Source organism: Podarcis tiliguerta, assembly GCF_965153285.1.
Source record: "Podarcis tiliguerta genome assembly, chromosome: 8".
In the NCBI taxonomy this organism is placed as follows: Eukaryota; Metazoa; Chordata; class Lepidosauria; order Squamata; family Lacertidae; genus Podarcis; species Podarcis tiliguerta.
In genome coordinates, this window is record NC_139541.1 from 1,778,997 (window position 1) to 1,797,584 (window position 18,588).

The 18,588-nt window shown below is 46.6% G+C and overlaps 2 protein-coding genes across 7 annotated transcripts in view; both read left to right on the forward strand.

Moving 5' to 3' along the window:
- Positions 1-18,588, forward strand: part of ANKRD39 (ankyrin repeat domain 39) — a 320,177-nt gene that overhangs the window by 116,896 nt on the left and 184,693 nt on the right. The gene's annotated exons all lie outside the window — the stretch shown is intronic.
- Positions 1-18,588, forward strand: part of FAM178B (family with sequence similarity 178 member B) — a 173,604-nt gene that overhangs the window by 79,187 nt on the left and 75,829 nt on the right. For all 6 annotated transcript variants that reach the window (XR_014515032.1, XM_083456602.1, XM_083456604.1 and 3 more), the window contains 2 exons: positions 4,621-4,797; positions 7,197-7,294. Coding sequence is in view for 5 of the 6 variants with exons in the window: in XM_083456602.1 (XP_083312728.1) it covers positions 4,621-4,797; positions 7,197-7,294 (275 nt within the window). In the remaining variant the exon portion in view is untranslated. The remainder of the gene's footprint in view (positions 1-4,620; positions 4,798-7,196; positions 7,295-18,588) is intronic.

Below are 18,588 nucleotides of genomic sequence, written 5' to 3' on the forward strand. Positions count from 1 at the left end.
CTGTTTGTCACACACCACAATCATCTCTGTGGCAGCTAATTGTGATGCCCCTACCCAGGGGATTAGGATTTTCAAGTGGTGATGGGGGAAAGCACTGCTGAAACCATCACAACCTTAAAGTGTCAGAGCTATTTGTTACACAGAAGCATTCCTGGTGTGACAGCGTGAGCCCAGAAATCTGATGTGCCAAGAAAAATGCTTGCAACAAGGGCCAATTTTCCATGCTTTGTGTGTCATACTGCTCAGAAACAGGGCTTGCTTAAAAACTTTTAAAAGTGATCTGCTGAATCAAATGGAAGGGCTGTGAAGCAGGGTGACATTCTATGGATGCAATTTTTCTTGTTGCTATGAAACTGTGACAGCAGCGCAGCTACATTTGCAGAAAACTGCAACTGATGTGCTAGGTTTCTTTTGCAGGTGGGGTGGATAACATTTTTCCAGGGACAAAGATGTGGTTTGATAGCTAGGGGGGAACATAACACCTTGCAACAGAAGCACCGTCTTCAGGGAAAGGCACCATTCCTCTACACCATCAAAGGCTCTGGTTGCTGGAATTATGATAAATTATGCAAAACAAGCTGGTATGTGTGGGTTTTCCCAATCTGAATCATTTAGATTGGGAATTTGAGCATGCTTTTGAGTTTTAGGACCTGCTTGGCCGCAGAGCATCCATGGCCAGCGTAAGGGGGAAGAATCACCATATTCTGTCTCCTGCAACAGACAAGCAGTCTTGCTGGGCACAAAGAGCCTGCCCCTTCCTGGGGGCTCTAAATGGAAAGCTGCACAGAAACCACTCTTCCTTTAGTCTGGCCTTGTGGAGGTGAACATGGGTGAATAACTGGCATGGCCAATGCTGACACTTCGCTAAGCCAGACAGCTGCTTGTTTGAAGATCCTATGGGACAAACCCTTAATCCACCCTTCCTGTGGCTGTTCTGGCTCTTGGGACTGAAGTAAGGAGGACGTCCGAAGGTTTATACTAGTAAAGGAGCAGCATGTTCTTCCCCAGGCAAGAGATGAAGACACAGAGCAGGTCTCTAGTTCAGGCTCCTCCATCGCCAGGTCATACAGTCCCCCAACTAAATAGCCCCTGGAGCTCCTCAGATTTACTGTTGAACACCTCAGATATGCTGGACAGGTATTGCTTTTTGCATCAGAGGGGAAACCAAGTCACAAAGCGGGTGTTAATCTATTTGAGAATTGGCAGCAATGAAGTGCTAGAACAGGGGTCAGCAGACTTTTTCAGCAGGGGGCCGGTCCACTGTCCCTCAGACCTTGTGGGGGGCCGGTCTATATTTTGGAGGGGGGGGTGAACAAATTCCTATGCCCCACAAATAACCCAGAAATGCATGTTAAATAAAAGCACACATTCTACTCATGTAAAAACACGCTGATTCCCAGACCGTCCATGGGCCGGACTGAGAAGGCAATTGGGCTGGATCTGGCCCACGGGCCTTAGTTTGCCTACCCCTGTGCTAGAACCTGGATTGCCCCATGGTCCACCACTTCCTTCTGTAACTACTTAGACCAACAACTTCATTCCCCGACTTGAATAATTCAGCAAGATACAGCTTTGGATTTCCGTCCTTCCTTTCATCTTGGCCAGTTCCACTGCAGCCTTCAGCACAGAGACGTAGGCTGCCTCTTGTTACCTCCGCTCCTCCTCAGCAAGGGAGAGAACTACCAGTTCTTTCTCCTTGTATTATGCATCTGATTCTCTTCTCCTGCCAGAGGACACATTCAGATAGACGGCAGCTTGAGCTTTACTGCAATCGTCTGTGATCAACATTTCTCAATGCTTGTCATACATGTTTGACATGCATGTCATGCATACTGTCTGTCTCCAATGGTACCAGCCAGCCTGAGTCATGTAGATGGTCTCAGTCTTTGCAATCAGAGCAGGTAACTGGGGTTAGCAGAATGTTGAGTTCAGGCTGGAGGCAAGGCAAGTCTGGTCCAGGTCAAAGCAGAAATAGATCCAGGGCATAAGACCTGCTTCCAGACAGGATAATTAACTACAAACTCCAAAATTTTGGATCCCCTCCAAACCTGTGCCAAAGTTTTGTAGTTGCTTTGCAGCATTTTTCAAGGAAAACCCCATGTTTTGCACCACCTCACAAATTGAGTAATTGACACATCAAACATGAGGTCAGTGGTTAACACCCCAAAATCCAACATTGTCTGATTTACTCCAAACCGGTGCCAAAGTTTGGCAACAGTTTGGCAGCATTTTGCAGTGAAAACCCCCTGTTTTGCAGTGCCCCACACACTAATTGCTCCTCAAACCTAGGGTTAAAGCTATCGCCTCAAAACCCAATGAACAGCCTGTTTATTGAGCATTCATCCTGATTTCGTTGCACAAAGTTTCATGGAGGTTAGATAACACCTGCTATTTATTGAGCATTCTGATTTGTTTACAATGCTGTGTCAAGTTTTATCCTACACTTTCCAGTGCATTTTCCTGTTACTTTCCTTACAGCAAAAAGCCCTTATTTTTGGAGGGGGGGCAGTTTTGCTGCTATTCCTGTGTTTGCAATTTGTTTTACCTGTTTTTAATACTGGAATTAAAATTGTGACCTGCCCTGAGACCTACTGGTGAAGGATGCAATATAAAATAATAAATAAATAAACAAATAACAATAATATTAATAATACCACCATATAAAGGTGCAATTAACATTTTGTTGCACCACCCACTACTGCCCATCCCCACTAGCATTTGGCACCCCAAAAAGAATGGTTAAATACTCCTCAACAAACCATATCTGTTAATCTTAATGATAGTATGTGATCGTATCTGATGTCAGAACAACATAGTCATATATACAGAACAACAAGCAATATAGGCTGCCATTGTAAAACAAATAAAGCTGATATACAATGTATTTTCTGGACTTGTCAAAAAATAAAGAAATTCTGTTGGGCAATGATAAAAGAAATAGAAACAGTCACAGGGTACAGTGGTACCTCGGGTTAAGAACTTAATTCGTTCTGGAGGTCCATTCTTAACCTGAAATTGTTCTTAACCTGAAGCACCACTTTAGCTAATGGAGCCTTCAGCTGATTTCTGTTCTCATCCTGAAGCAAAGTTCTTAACCCGATGTACTATTTCTGGGTTAGCAGAGTCTGTAACCTGAAGTGTCTGTAACCCGAGGTACCACTGCATACACTTTTAGTAGATCCATTGGTTATCCTTTGTGGATATATTAAAGACCATGTTATAACGGATGATAAAAGACTGGTTTTTAGTTTATTATGCATATGCTCATATAACCATAAGTCATAATTGGGGGGAAATAAGGGCCCCTTTGTTGGATAATCAGTGTGGGACATTGTAAATATGATCAAATTAACTTACTTAGTCAAAGTCAGAGCAGGCAGGCAATCTTATTATTGTTTTATAGAAAAATGGAGTGCATTTATAATGTATTGGTGTAATAAAGTACAGGAAAAAGCAAATCCACACATTTTATTAGGTATATGATAATGCATTTCTGTATAATTATACAGAGACTTTATGTAGATCAAGAAAGCAATATGTACTATAAGTTTCCATTATTATACTTTTTTATTACTTCTCTTTTGTTCTCTCAAATTAATATTGTATATACGTGGGGGGGGGGGGGGAAGAAATTATATATAAAGAGAGAGAAAGAGATAATGCAGCCCTTAGGCTGGAAAAGGTTCCTTAGTCCTGGGTAGAAACTACAAGGAGACCAGCAAAGGAGCCCCTTAATAATCAGTCTGAAGCTGACTTCTACGGATAGGACTTCAGACTTATTCGCACTTATTTTTCCTCTGCTCTTTCCAGGCATGGTCTGCACTTTTAAGCTCCGTATCTGAGCACTGTGTTTTATTGCTTCACAAAAACCTGCTCTTTAAAGCTCTATCAGAGCAAATGTCAATCCATGGAAAGCCCAAATTGACATTTGCTCGGATTCAGCTTTAAAGAGTGGGTTTTTGCACGGAGAATTTAGGGCAAAAAACCAGCGCTTGGTAAAGCAAGGACCTGTGCCTGCAAAGAGTGGGTCTAAAAGTAAGTGTGGACAAGCCCTGTGTCTGGCTTCCTTGGCATGTTCTGTGTTGCCTTCTCATAGCCCCCCTGAAAATGCACTGGGAGACACTGCCCATCTCCAGGCTGTTGCTCTAAAAACACAGTATTATCGTCTGTATTGCTACTAGACTTTTTCACCCATCTGGCACTTCTAATCTACAAAGTGCTTCTCTATCTTTGTTGTGTTAGGAGACTTGTTCTTTCCACATTATAGAGGGGAACTAATAGTGAGAGATAGTGGCACAAATTCACATTAGAGGTGGTCCTCAGACATGGATCTTGATGGGTCCCAAGCCAGTGCTCAGTGCTTCAGGCCACGCTGATCACTGTGCTGTGGCAGGTTGCAGTTAGAAGTAGGATTGATCTGGGAGCTTGGATGCCTGCCTGCCGGCTAGCCGTAAATGCATGCCAAATTAATCTGTATGCCTTATCCAACTGGTGTTGGAGAACCTCCGGGAAGCTCTTCTTAAGATATTCCTGGGGGTCAGGTTTGGGGAAGACCCCCTGCCTCATTCTCACCCTGCCACATCCTCCTGACACTGTTTGGGTTTCTCCTATCCTTCCTAGTTCCTGACCTTGTGTGTGGCGTCCCATCCGCACTCCTACCCTGACCGCCAGCGCTTGGCCCTCCTTGTGTTGCTCTGCCGGCTTGGCCTGGACAAGAACCTGCGGAAGCATCCCCAGACAGGGCTTCAGCAACTGCTGCTGGTGCTGTTTGAAGGCATCCAGGACTGGTCAGAAAAGGTAGTGACCTCTCCAGTTAGTACACCTGTGAACAGAGTTGCCTCCCTTTCTTTGCTGACTCTGCTTGTGTGTCTTTAACATTTCCATGTCAGACTTTCCCGTGTCCAGAAAAGCTTCACCTGCTGAATTTCTGTCTGCCAGGCTGCTGTCAAAGACAAAGGAGCGGTAAAAGAGTTGCCAGTCTTTCCTGTCAGGGCAGGATGGGATTGGCAGATTTCAGTCACAATGCACAACTAAAATATCACTAGTTTAAGCTCATTACCAATTTTCCTGCCCAAGTGTGGGAAAGGAGACAGATTCTCTCTTGCACAGACTTCCTATTGTTTTTTCTCACATGGAATGAAAATTATAATCCACTTTAGTTAGCAGTCTTGTCCACACAGGATGTTTAATGCCTATTCGCAGGGGTGGCCTGTCCTGTTTGAAACGGGAATGACATCTTCCTGCTCCCCTGCTGCCTCTTGCACTTCTGTCGCCTGAGGCATGTGCATCACCCTGCCCCTTGGGTGGGCCAGCTCTGCAAATTTGAAACTGCTTGTGTCTCAGTTTTATTGCAGCTTCCGCACAACATCCTCATCCAACTGGCAGCTGGCCCTTACTCCCAATTAATTCAAATCTTCCTGATCTAAGGATAATCTATTAAGGGAAGAAAATCCAATATAAAAATCTCATGTTACATCAGCATGGATGCACTGAAACACATTGTGTGCATGGTGGTTTCCCCCCGCCCCCAACACACCACACATATGTAATGAATTTTTGCTGGGGGCTACACTTTGCAATGCGTTCTGTTTGCTGTTCAAGAAAACACAGTCCTAAGGAAAGGATGCCGCATGCCTGGTTCCACCAGTTGTGGCTGAAGGCACATTGGCAGTATATTAATACTATAGCCTTAGAAGGAAGAATTTACCACTAAAAATTCTGCACCTTCAGAGTATTATTTTATTCTGTAACTCTGCATTACTTGCTCTCTGTTACCTGTTCTTTTGGTGCCTACATAATAATAATAACTTTGAGTATACAGAACAGGAGTGGACCGCCCGGTGGTTTCTTTTTCATGATTTCTGCTGCTGTGCCCATTCACAATATCCACACTCTTCCATTCTTCTAATCTTTGGCTTAAAATAATACTACTTTTTGGGGAGGGGGAAACAAATGTGGGTCAAGCAATCTGAAAAAGTGATACAATATAAGGAAGTGTATGCATATTTGCTCAAGATACATGATTTATTTGGGGCTTAGATTTTGGAAGATTGGTTTTCATGTTGGGGGTCTACACATTGTCCTGGTTGTGGATAACAGCAGCAGCAGCAGCAGCAGCAGCAAGAGCAGCGCTTTCCAGTGTGCAATCCTGCACAGTAAGGTCAACCCTGGAGAGTCCCTGCCCATAGGCACTGCTTCTTCCTACAATCCATGTGTACCTTCTCCTTGTCTTCAGAAACCTGCTGCAGCAATAGGGTTCCCCTCCATTGGAGCCCTGCTGATTCAGGCTTGTCCTCTGCCTCTTTCTGCAACACAGCCAGCGGCATCTTCCATTCAGCTGCTTAATTAATTGCAAGGCTTAATGAACCTCTGGCTCGAGCTTTGGTTCGGCAATTCCCTGCAGAGCCTGACAGAGCTGCTGGCATTTGTATGCTTCTGTCTGGAGCTGACATGCTTGGCTGGGCTGGGGTCGCAGCAGCCTGCTGGGTGGAGGCAGGCACTGTGCTGAGACTGCTCCAGATCAGATCTCCAACGCCCCCTTCCAGCTGCAGTCTGGCCTTGAACACCCTTAGTGGGGAAAGAGTCCCCAGGATTTCATACCAGCTGTTGGTTAGAGGGATGTAGCTGTGCAACAGGGAGAAACTCGGGTTAGTTTAATATCAGCTGAGAGCTAGTGAGCAAAGGACATAAGAGCTGCACCGAGCATCAGGTGGGCTGCATGTTGCTTGCATGTCACCGTGCAGCTGAGCAGACATCAGGCTCCACAAGAACTTTAGAGTGCTGCCAGAGATGGCCAAAGATCCATCTAGTTTAGCGTCCTGTTCCTCACAGAGGCCAATCAAATGCTTGCTGCATTTCTTCATCCTCCACCCAGGCAAGCAACATGCATTGTGGCAGTTCAAGGGCACATTCCTGCCAGGCAAAAGCACTTGAGGAGGGGATACAGCAGGACCATGTGAGGGGTGTGGCCTGGGGAAGGACATGTCTCAGGGAGAGTTCAAAGGGCCAGCTAGAGAGGCCTGAGGTTCCCTTCCCTGGTTTTTGGGAAGCTTGCAGGCATAGCCTGCAGATGTTCACTGGAGCTGTTTATCTTGAAACATCACCCACCCACTCTGTCTCCTCCTTCTCCCCATAAGTAACCATCTCATCCCACCTCCCCGGCAACTTCACAACTGACACATCCTTTTCTTTTGCAGCTGCCAGAATTGTGCAGGTCCCTCTGCCATGTCTCACAGCACCATCACAATTTGGTAGCTGTTGTGCGTTCCTTTCCTGACACCACAGCCAGAGGACGGTGAGTTTGCCCTTGTTCAGTAAGAACGGGAGGGAGGATGACTTGCTAAAGAGATCCTGGAAGAATGTGGCTAGATGTCTCTGGAAGCACTAATTATTGCAGGTGCCTGCCATACTCAGACCTGAATGTTTCCAGGGGATGCTTGCTGCTAAATCAGAAACATGGCCGTGCAGTGAAACATGCTGTTATCTGGGAAGTCCCCTTCTCTTTTTCTCTCTCTCCCAGTGCTTCCACTCTGCTCACAGCCTTTTCCCGATTAGAATGCCAGATCCTTCCTAGCCTCCCTGTCCAAACAGAGTGTCTGCATGTTGAGAAATGTGTGCTTTGGAAAAAAAGAAGGGGGGGCAGGAGTGTCTATTTCAGACCACATTGTTTAGAATGAGAACATGGTGCAACTTAAAACTGATACCACGGGCATCATATTGTGATGCACTGAGGGAGTTGGTGTGGGACTGATGACAACGTCGTCTCTGACATTGACTGGCTTCACCAACCCAATGTCTATCCTGTTGCCGGGGTGTGCGTGGAACAGGCAGAGGATCCTCTGGCTGTGGGTGGGGGGCAGTAGTAGTAAGAGTTTAGGAAAACAGGAGGCACAGACTGCAATTTCAGCAAGCCTAAGGAGGAAGCACAGAGGACTCGGAAAGGAAGTCTGGATGGTGGGAGCATCAGAAAAGGGAGCAGAAGGACAAGAGAACGGGCAGAGGTGGAAGGCACACATGGCCCCAAAAACAGTTTCTTAAGAAGTTACAAGGCAAGAACAAAGTGATTTGGAATACGCACCCAAATCTCTGGCAGCTGCTGCAGGAGCAGATCTCTAGTGTAAAAAGTGTTAGGATAATGGAATTTGGAGGATTTGGCCCAGAGGCTGTTCCCTATGCAGAGACTGCTGCCATAATCTCTTGCTTGCCAGCCTGTCTCCCTTCTCCAGCTCCTGTACTAACTTTTCAATCCAATCACCATGAAATGAGCATGCCATCCTCAATCATAGTGTGCCGTGATGATAGTCCAGCAGTCATGCTGTGAGCATCATGTTGTTGCATGTGCACACCAGAGCATTTGAATGAAGAAGAAGAAGAAGAGTTTGGATTTGATATCCCGCCTTTCACTCCCTTTAAGGAGTCTCAAAGCGGCTAACATTCTCCTCTTCCCTTCCTCCCCCACAACAAACACTCTGTGAGGTGAGTGGGGCTGAGAGACTTCAGCGAAGTGTGACTGGCCCAAGGTCACCCAGCAGCTGCAGGTGGAGGAGCGGAGACGCAAACCCGGTTCCCCAGATTACGAGACTACCGCTCTTAACCACTACACCACACTGGCTCTCTGGTGTCTTAGACTGCATTCTACTTGTAGTGGCAAATCCTTGCCCTGATCAGAACATATGTCTCAGGGCCCCTCCAGATGTCCTTGCTGTGTTCATCATGATTTGTGCTCAGGATGCTATCGGGGAAGTTATACACAATAACGTTTCCCATTCCATTTCCACCTGCGAAAGGTTTGGGGCAGTTTGGGGGGGGCAGTCAGCCGCACTTAGTGCACGCACTTAGTGCATGTAGTTTCCTACTGAAATCCATACCTTTTTCTATACAACAAATGCTCTGCTTGTAGTAGTGAGGGAGTGCCTTAGCAATGTGCAGAAATGTGCTGTATCTGCCTCTGTGTGATATAGCCCCTCCCACATACTTCCTGCTGATGCCAAATACTTGGCATCCTGTGGTGGAAACAAGCTATGGCTCAGCACAACAATCACAGCCTGAGCATAAAAACTTCAAAAGTGCAGAAATAAAAGTAGGGTGTCATGGCATCCTGCACTCAGAGAGGATATGGGAGAAGATGGGAACACAGACAATGGCATGGACTGCATTAAAGTGTAGGTGCAAGAATGCAGGAACACGGGGAAAGCAGCACAGAACAACGGATAAAGCCATATGAAGTGTGGATGGTCCGTGCCAAAGGCATTATTCTTGTGTAAGTGATATCTTGCTGCATCCGCCTGCAATAAGACACCAGTCTGGATGTGCCCTGAGGAGGAGAGAGCGTGAGTCTGGGTGGTGGTGGAGGCAGCTCCCCCATCACTGCTTTCCCCTCCCAAGAACATGTGAGCCAGGGTCTCCTCCACAGAAGCCCATCTCACACCATTTCCCTCCCTCAGGGAAGGGGAGATTGCAGGATTAAGACCTCCTCCTTAAGGCCTTCTCATGACTGGTCATCATGATGGACTGCCCAGCTGGTGGTGTTTGGTGCTGGAGACAGCAGCCCACACACCAGTTGTGGCACCGGCTATGCCAAGACCACCATCCCTGACGTATGAACAGAGAAACATGGAGACGGGGAGAAATACCAGCTGGTGTAAGAAACATTTGCAGGGAGGGGGGTGTCTTCCATAGTTCCTTGATAGTGCGGTAGGTGGTGGTTGTGCACACAGGAATTTCCTAGCCAAAAGGTTTGCTTGTAGTCCTACAGATCTGATAGGCAGATTGAAGTGAAAAGGGACAGGGCTGCCAGGGGCTATGTGTGTTTCTGAAGGTGTTGCTGTTATTCTTGTTCGGGGGAACTAAAAGGGCACTTGGCAGCTTTACGGAGGTCCTGAGCAGAAGCTAGGGTCGCTAGATTAGCTTATGGCTCATAGGAAGTGCTGCATTCTATGCATCCCTTGGATATTTAAAGCATTGCTCATCTCCACACGTGTCCTCTTGTGGGAGCCGACTTAAGCAGCAGATCTGATGGGGAACAGTTGCTGGAAGGGAGTGGCCCAGATGAGAAACCCCAAATCATCTGTAACTACACAAAGGCCTCATCTCCTTTCTGAAACTTGCCGTTCTTCATGGGGCCCATTTCCTTCTTTGGGAGGTGGGGCAGAGATTTCCAAAGATTGCCTTTTCCTTTGCACATTGCTTGGGATTCCGCCATCCATTCCTGGGGTCAAGAGTTCAAGTCCCAGCAAAGGGAAGCGGAAGCAGAGGGGTGAGATGAACTCCCATGGTTTCCTCTGCGCACAGGCTGCTTCCACCCCATCCTGCTCGCTCCCACCCAAGCCAGCATGAGAGCTCACAAGGGCCTCAGGAGATCAAGGCCAGGCCCAGAGGAGGGAGAGAACTAGAGCGGTTTGAGAGTTGGTTTGAATAAGGCCTTGTGACCCTCACTTGCAAAAGGAGGCACTGGTTTTCAGCCCAGTCTTGTGCATGTTTACTGTGAAAGCTGTTTGGCAGTGGAACGGTCTCCCTCGGGAGGTTGTGGACTCTCCTTCCTTGGAGGTTGGATGACCATCTGCCATGGATGCTTTAGCTGAGATTCTTGCATTACAAGACAAGGGTTGAACTAGAGATCCCTTGGGGTCCCTTCCAACATTCTATGTTCTATGATTCAATGGGCTTCTTCCACAGTATACAGGACCACAACCTTACAGTTTATCCCCTCTCAGTGACTCCTGCTCGTTTCCACGTGCCAGTTCACCTAAATGAGGGCTATTGAGTGACTGCAGATCTTTTGTGTGTGTGTTATTATCAAAGAGTAAGCTTCCTTCCTTTTCCCTCCATTCCTGTCCACTTTATCTCACCTACCCTGAGACCAAAAGTCTTGCCAAATGGTCTCAGCTCATTGGCACATCTATGTTTTCTTTTGCCTGACCCCAAATGGAGCTGCAGGTGAAACCAGTCACTTGTATGCTTAGCAGTGCCTGGCCAGTTCATGGCTACAAAACAACACGAACATGAGCATCCTGGTCTTTCACCAAGGCTCCTGCCTGTACCTGCCGCCCCGTTGCTCTAAAGCCCTGCCCCCCACAACACACAGTTGCTGTGCCTCAATTATTAGCTTGTCGGGAAATGTTAAGCATAATAGTTGCTCTAGGGCATTCTTAGACTTTTGCAGTGGACTGTCTCCTTCTGTTACTGTGAGGGAAAGGTCTGCTCATTAATACTCAAGTACATGAAGCCCTTCCTTCTGGACAGAGCTGAAGTGGAACACTGCATTTCTGCAATGGCCCTGACAGTAACATGCCAATGCTAGCTATTCTTCTATAGGTCAGTCAGTTTAAGAGAAGTAGCCCAAACAATGAGAAGTTGGGGGTATGTTTTTATTGCATGGAATACATATATCCTTCCAGAAGTCTGTGCTCTTCGGGATCAGGTATGTCTGTCCTCCACCCTGCCCTTAAATGCCCTCAAAATCCATTTCTGAGGAGACCTCCTCACCTTGCCTCATGGAAGGATTGTGGGGTGGGGTGAGTAATGTCCAAACAGACCCTAAGTTTCCTTTCTGTCTTTTGAAAAGTTAGGGCAGTTCCAGAGGTTAAAGCAGGATAATAACTCTACTTAGCTTTGTATAATCCTGACAGCTTTGAACAGGCATTAAGTATTTTATCTCCTTTCCACAGGCACAGAGGGGTGAATGACTTCCTTATGTAATGAGATAATAGTCTGAAAAGTGACTTGCCACCTCCTGGCTCCCCATAATTTGCATTCATTCCTCAGCAGGGCTCTGCTAGGGGCCTGGACTCCCGAGTTCTCAGCTCAGCTCAGCTCCCGGTGCCTTTTTATTGTGCATCCCTGAAGTTTTGTGCTCATGATGATATCAGGATGGTTACATGTTATCCTGCTTTCAATACAGCTTGTACCTGCAAAAGCTCCAGGGTGGACATCCTGCTTCATTTCCCGTCAGTGCATGCCCTGTAACTTCCCACTGAAATCCTGTAACTTTTAGTACCGCACATATTGGGGTGGGGTACCCCGCTTTTGCGGCAGAGTGCCCTTCTGGACAGCAGTGACGCAGTAGCATTGGGGAAGCATTGCAGAGCGGCTAATAAAGGCGAATGGTGTGTAGACTGTCCTGTTTAAACCCACCACTAATACTCTGTTCTTGCGTCAATGACACAGTACACCTCCCAACAAACACCCATCTAGAGGGATCCCAAATCTTCTCCGTGCTTTGGAAATCTTCTTTTTGAGAAGTATTTAGACCTGCATTTTAGACAACATATAAATTGTTCCTCGAGACCATCTATATTTCTGTCCAGCTTGAATGGCTCTAATCTACACTGTAAGCCTAAGATGAGATGAGATACTGGCCAATGTGGATATTTCTCTTTTAATTGCGGCACAAACTGGACATGGCAGTAAGGATCCCTTGGCAGCGCATTAGGGGTGAATAGGAATAGGAGCAAGCGGGAGATCTTCTTAGGGACCAGAGTTGCAGGTTAGGAAGGTTTGAGATAATTTCCCTTTCTGAATTCCCCCCTCCGAGACTAACAGCAGCATGGGGTTGATTTTTCTTAGGATTATAGTTGCATTGTTGAAAATTTTGTGTGTTTGGGGAAGGGGCTCACACCAGTTATTATATATTTTTATATCCCTGATTTCCTTCTAAGGGACGCATTTAACAGCTTCATGTCTTGTGTGACCCTGAAATGCAGCTGCGAGTTGCTGCAAATCCGAGTGCTTCTTTTCTCCCTTGGGCCGTTTATCCCCTCAGAATCAGCCCCCCCCCCATTACTTTTCTATCTATAAGGCAAAAAAGGGGGGAACCCCATCCCAGATCTTTCCTTTCATGAATGAGAAAGCAGCAGGGAGGAGAGGAATTTTGCTCAGGAAAATAGCCTGGAGGGGAAGGTTAAAGTAGCCCATCCTCAGTTCCTGCTCCAGGCACATTTTCAGCCCCCTATAACTAAATTTCAGTTGTTGACTTTAGTTGATTATAATGCTGTAGTTATCATGACGTTTGACAGAGTTCCCATAATACATGCTCTTATAAAGCTTCGTTAACGTGTGACTCTCTTATAATATACTCTTTTTCTGCAGTTTATTCTTGACTAGATCCAATAATAGACGTTTAAACTTTGCTGAGAATGTTGCTCCTACCCTTGAAATCTTCTTCCTCCCACCCAAATTTGAAATGGTTCTCCAAAGTTTCTACACACAAACACACAATTTTCTGCTCTGCAAAAGCAGGAATGCACCTTTTCAGAGGCAAAACCAAAAGCTTTTGAGGGTTAACCAGTTGCTGACAGAAGTGCCTTCCATTCTGCATGCTGCCAGAAGCCATGGAGTCTTATTTCCATTTGAAATCTTCCTGTTATGATTATCCTTCCAGTATCCTTCCTCATACACACACTTAAAAAATAATAATCTTATTTTTATTCCTGAGGTTGCAGAATCTTCCGTGCTCTATCCCCCATTGGCAAGCCCCCCCTCCCCCAGTATTTATAGAAAGGCGGTGGGAGGGAGTTGGAGAGAAAAGAGAGGCTTCCAATTAGCATTTTTAAAATGCCAAAAGAATGTGACAGGAGACAGTTATAGCTTTTGTGAAACAATTTGCCTCTTTCCAGGGCTGGCCTGTAACATTTGGGAGGTGGGAGAACCCAAAGAGCCCCCATCTCCCCAATGCCGTTCAGTGGGGAATTGTCTCGTGAAGCCCCACTGAAACGACTGGGAGATGCTCAAGGGCAGCCGCCCTCGTTCATTTCAGTAGGATTTGCCTGGGAGAATGAACCACTGGGTTGTGCCACAAAGGTCTTCTGTCTCCCACTCTGACTCCCTTAGAGGCACCCAAATGGGGAGGGGGTGGGAAATGATTCACGTCACATTTAAAGGCAAACCTACGTAGTGTGCGCTTTTTGAACCAAAACACAGTCCTCTTTTGAAATTCACATTTCCCTGAATTTTGCAATGCAGTTTTCCAGCCGAGTAGATTACGTATAAAATGCATGTATTGGGGGGAAATAACATTAAAAATGCCTTCAATTAGAGGAAATTGTTTTGCAAAAATATGTGCACAAAGCAAAAATGTGTATATTAGGAGCCATTCATGGTGAATTTTCACGAGGTCTTTCCCCCGTGTTTAATACAAACTGATGTGGAAATGTATACAGCTGAACTTAAAATTGAAAAAATAAATGAGAAAGTAAGAGAAACTGAAGTTGTGAGATTTGCCCGTCCATACATGGCAGATATGTTCCCTGGGCCATTGGGGGAGGGCCACCTCTTCTTGGGACTTCTCCGTGTCCCATGTCCCAAAGCAGAGCTGCCCCTGACAGTTTCTCCCACTCCTCCAGCTGTGCCTTCCGCAGTGATCCTCCTGTGAGCCCTTGGCCTGGAGCTCCTCCTCGCCTTCTCCCCTCTCTGCTGTGGATCCTGTTGGACAGCAGCCCAGCTGGCTGTATAAAACCTGCTTTCGCCAGAGAGGTTACTTGGAGTTGAGTTTTATTTTTCCCTTTGGTAGCTGGGATCAGCCCACTGGCAGCATGCCAGCTGTTTCCCCTGAGCATAGAGGGGAGGAGGGGAGGTTTGTTGCTGTACGGCTCACTCTCACTCCCTTAGTCTACCCGGCCCACATTCAGAGCAGGACCACGCTTCCCTCTGAAGGCTTCAGCCCAGCTATGCTGAGACTTCTAGGCCTTTTGGATAATGCCATAAACTGCATTATCGTTGCCAGTGCATAATAGAAAGTTGAAAATATAGCAGGGGGCGTAGAGGTCCTCAGCTGACGTCTTCTAGGCAAGAGACCTGCCCCCTAGCCCCAGTCAGGAGTATCCCCAGTTCACATCTCTTTGATGCTTGAAATATGGCAACCCTGGTGTAATCCTCCCTCCTGGCAGGTCTTACAGTCCCCAGAACAGCAGTGGGAAAGATGGGCTGTAGAAAGCATCTAAACATCTTTGAGGCCAGTCATGTCAGTTTATTCATGTTTCTTAGAAAATGAGGTGCCGAAACTCACCCTGAACACTGCCCTCCTTTCTTAGAATGGCAAAGGTGGCCACCCTCTGAGAGGGGCCAGAACAAGTTCCAGTGGCAAAAAAGGCCTGCATTTTGTATTATTTTTAAAATTATTTACTTAATAATGTGTGTTATCCACCCCCTTCATTGTTAAAAATGATTCCAGTATGGTGTAAATAACAGATGGTGAAAATGCAGCCCCTTAGATTAAAACACAAAACATCTATTCACAGTATCAGCGGCCACTAAAACAGGCAAGTTGCACCAGGCTCCAGCATTAACACCCCACATATTGTGGAGCAAAGAAACATCCCTTTCAGCTAGCGGGGGAAAGCTCATCTAAGTTGACGCAAGCTGTAACTCAGAGGGGCACAATGGGTCAGTGCTCCTGGCTGCTAACCAGAAGGTTGGTGGTTCTAGCCCACCCAAGGACAGCTGTAGACAGGATTCCTTCATTGCAGGGGGTTGGACTAGATGACCCTCAAGGTCCCTCCACAATTTTTTTTATTCTATGAGCGAGACAAATTTTATAGAGGACAGATCTGTCAGTGGATAAGCCATGGTAGGTCACTAAATGGAACCTCAAAAGAAGAGTAGTTGCTGGCCCTAGTTGGACCCTGCAGCCTTCTCCTGCATGGGACCTTCCAGATGTTTTGGACTGCCCGTTGCCACCAGCCCTGACCAGCATGGCCAAAAATCAGATAGCATCCTCTAACAACACCTAAAGGGTACCAGATTGTGGAAGGCTCAACTGCTGGGACTGATCCACCAAGGCTCTTCTTACTTTATCTACTTTACTAAATTCATACCTCGCAATTGCACCACATGAAACCCAAGGGGGCTGTCTTGTGGTTCACAGATCCAGGTAGACCTGGATCCAGGTAGACCAGGTAGACCCATCCAGGTAGACCTGCTTCGCTTCAGCAAGGTGGTGGCCTTGTTTGCCTTTAAACCAAAAATAGGTTCTTACGCTCATCCTGCTGTTGTGTAGTCCTAGGATTATTGCACCATGCTCTTTTTTCTGACTGTGTCGATTTACCCAAAGTCAGGAGCAGAGAGTGTGGGAGAATTAAAAGCAAGAGCTAGAAAGATGAAGCTGATATGGAGCTTGACAGGGAGCCAGTGAACGGACGTTCATGGAATGTGTTTATAGTGATGGGAAGATGAGTTTAGCAGAAACATCCACAGTTAGCAGGCAGGGGCATCCTGGTGGGAGGAAAAGAGGACGAGAATGGCCTTTGATGCAAACTCAACTAAGTACAGCTCAGCAACAGAGCCAGTGCCCTTCCTGCAGGACCAAGATGACCTGCTCAGCTATGCTCATTTGGTACCTCTGAGCAAGTCACTCTCTTTGTGCTTCCATTAGATAAATGTAACCCACTCCACTGACTTGTTGGGATGATGAATGGGATATGGAGCGATTCAAGACAGGTTAGGCTATGAATCTTAAGTCCCATCTGATCGATTAGATACTGGACTACTCTCTTTCATTTATTTCCTGGTGCTTGGCCAAACAGTAATGCACATATAGGCCAAACTTCTTAGTAGGAAGTGGGCCTCCCTAAAGAGGCATTGGCATAGAATCATAGAATCATAGAATCATAGAATAGAATCATAGAGTTGGAAGAGACCACAAGGGTCATCGAGTCCAACCCCCTGCCAAGCAGGAAACACCATCAGAGCACTCCTGACATATGGTTGTCAAGCCTCTGCTTAAAGACCTCCAAAGAAGGAGACTCCACCACACTCCTTGGCAGCAAATTCCACTGTCGAACAGCTCTTACTGTCAGGAAGTTCTTCCTAATGTTTAGGTGGAATCTTCTTTCTTGTAGTTTGGATCCATTGCTCCGTGTCCGCTTCTCTGGAGCAGCAGAAAACAACCTTCCTCCCTCCTCTATGTGACATCCTTTTATATATTTGAACATGGCTATCATATCACCCCTTAACCTCCTCTTCTCCAGGCTAAACATGCCCAGCTCCCTTAGCCGTTCCTCATAAGGCATCGTTTCCAGGCCTTTGACCATTTTGGTTGCCCTCCTCTGGACACGTTCCAGTTTGTCAATGTCCTTCTTGAACTGTGGTGCCCAGAACTGGACACAGTACTCCAGGTGAGGTCTGACCAGAGCAGAATACAGTGGCACTATAACTTCCCTTGATCTAGACGCTATACTCCTATTGATGCAGCCCAGAATTGCATTGGCTTTTTTAGCTGCCGCGTCACACTGTTGGCTCATGTCAAGTTTGTGGTCAACCAAGACTCCTAGATCCTTTTCACATGTACTGCTCTCAAGCCAGGTGTCACCCATCTTGTATTTGTGCCTCTCATTTTTTTTGCCCAAGTGCAATACTTTACATTTCTCCCTGTTAAAATTCATCTTGTTTGTTTTGGCCCAGTTCTCTAATCTGTCAAGGTCGTTTTGAAGTGTGATCCTGTCCTCTGGGGTGTTAGCCACCCCTCCCAGTTTGGTGTCATCTGCAAATTTGATCAGGATGCCCTTGAGTCCATCATCCAAGTCGTTGATAAAGATGTTGAATAAGACCGGGCCCAAGACAGAACCCTGTGGCACCCCACTAGTCACTCTTCTCCAGGATGAAGAGGAACCATTGATGAGCACCCTTTGGGTCCGGTCAGTCAGCCAGTTACAAATCCACTGAGTGGTAGCATAGTCAAGACCGCATTTTACCAGCTTCTTTACAAGAATATCATGGGGCACCTTGTCAAATGCCTTGCTGAAATCAAGGTAGACTACATCCACTGTGTTCCCTTCATCTACCAGGGTTGTAATTCTGTCAAAAAATGAGATCAGGTTAGTCTGACATGACTTATTTTTCAGAAATCCATGCTGACTATTGGTGATCACAGCATTCCTTTCTAGGTGCTCACAGATTGTTTGCTTAATGATCTGCTCCAGAATCTTCCCTGGTATTGATGTCAGACTGACTGGGCGGTAATTATTTGGGTCCTCTCTTTTCCCCTTTTTGAAAATAGGGACAACATTTGCCCTCCTCCAGTCTGCCGGGACTTCGCCTGTTCTCCAGGAATTCTCAAAGATGATTGCCAGTGGTTCTGAGATCACATCTGCCAGTTCTTTTAATACTCTTGGATGCAGTTCATCTGGCCCTGGAGACTTGAATACATCTAAACTAGCCAAGTATTCTTGTACTATCTCCTTAGTTATTCTAAAATTCAGTCGTACTGGAGGTATTAACAGTTGTTTCATGGGGAACGAGATCCTTCTCTGTTTCTTGGGTGCCTTGACTGAGTCTGTCTAACCTTTGGCATTCGTTGAGGGGACCTCTGTGGCCTTTGCGCATCATGAGCCTAGAACAGGGCCAGAAAGATCCAAAGGTGACTGATAGGGAGGTGTAGCTCTTCAGACTCAGGCTCTGGGCAGGGGTTGGTAGATCTGTTATATGGCCTGGAGCTAATCTTGTAAGGGGTGTGAGATCCTGTTGCTGGACTCCTTCCGCCCTGATCATTGGCTGTGCCGGCTGAACCTGATGGGAATTCTAGTCCAATAACACTTGGAGGTCCACCCGCAGGCTCTCCATTCCTGATGTATACAGGCTGTGAGGTCAGGCAGACGA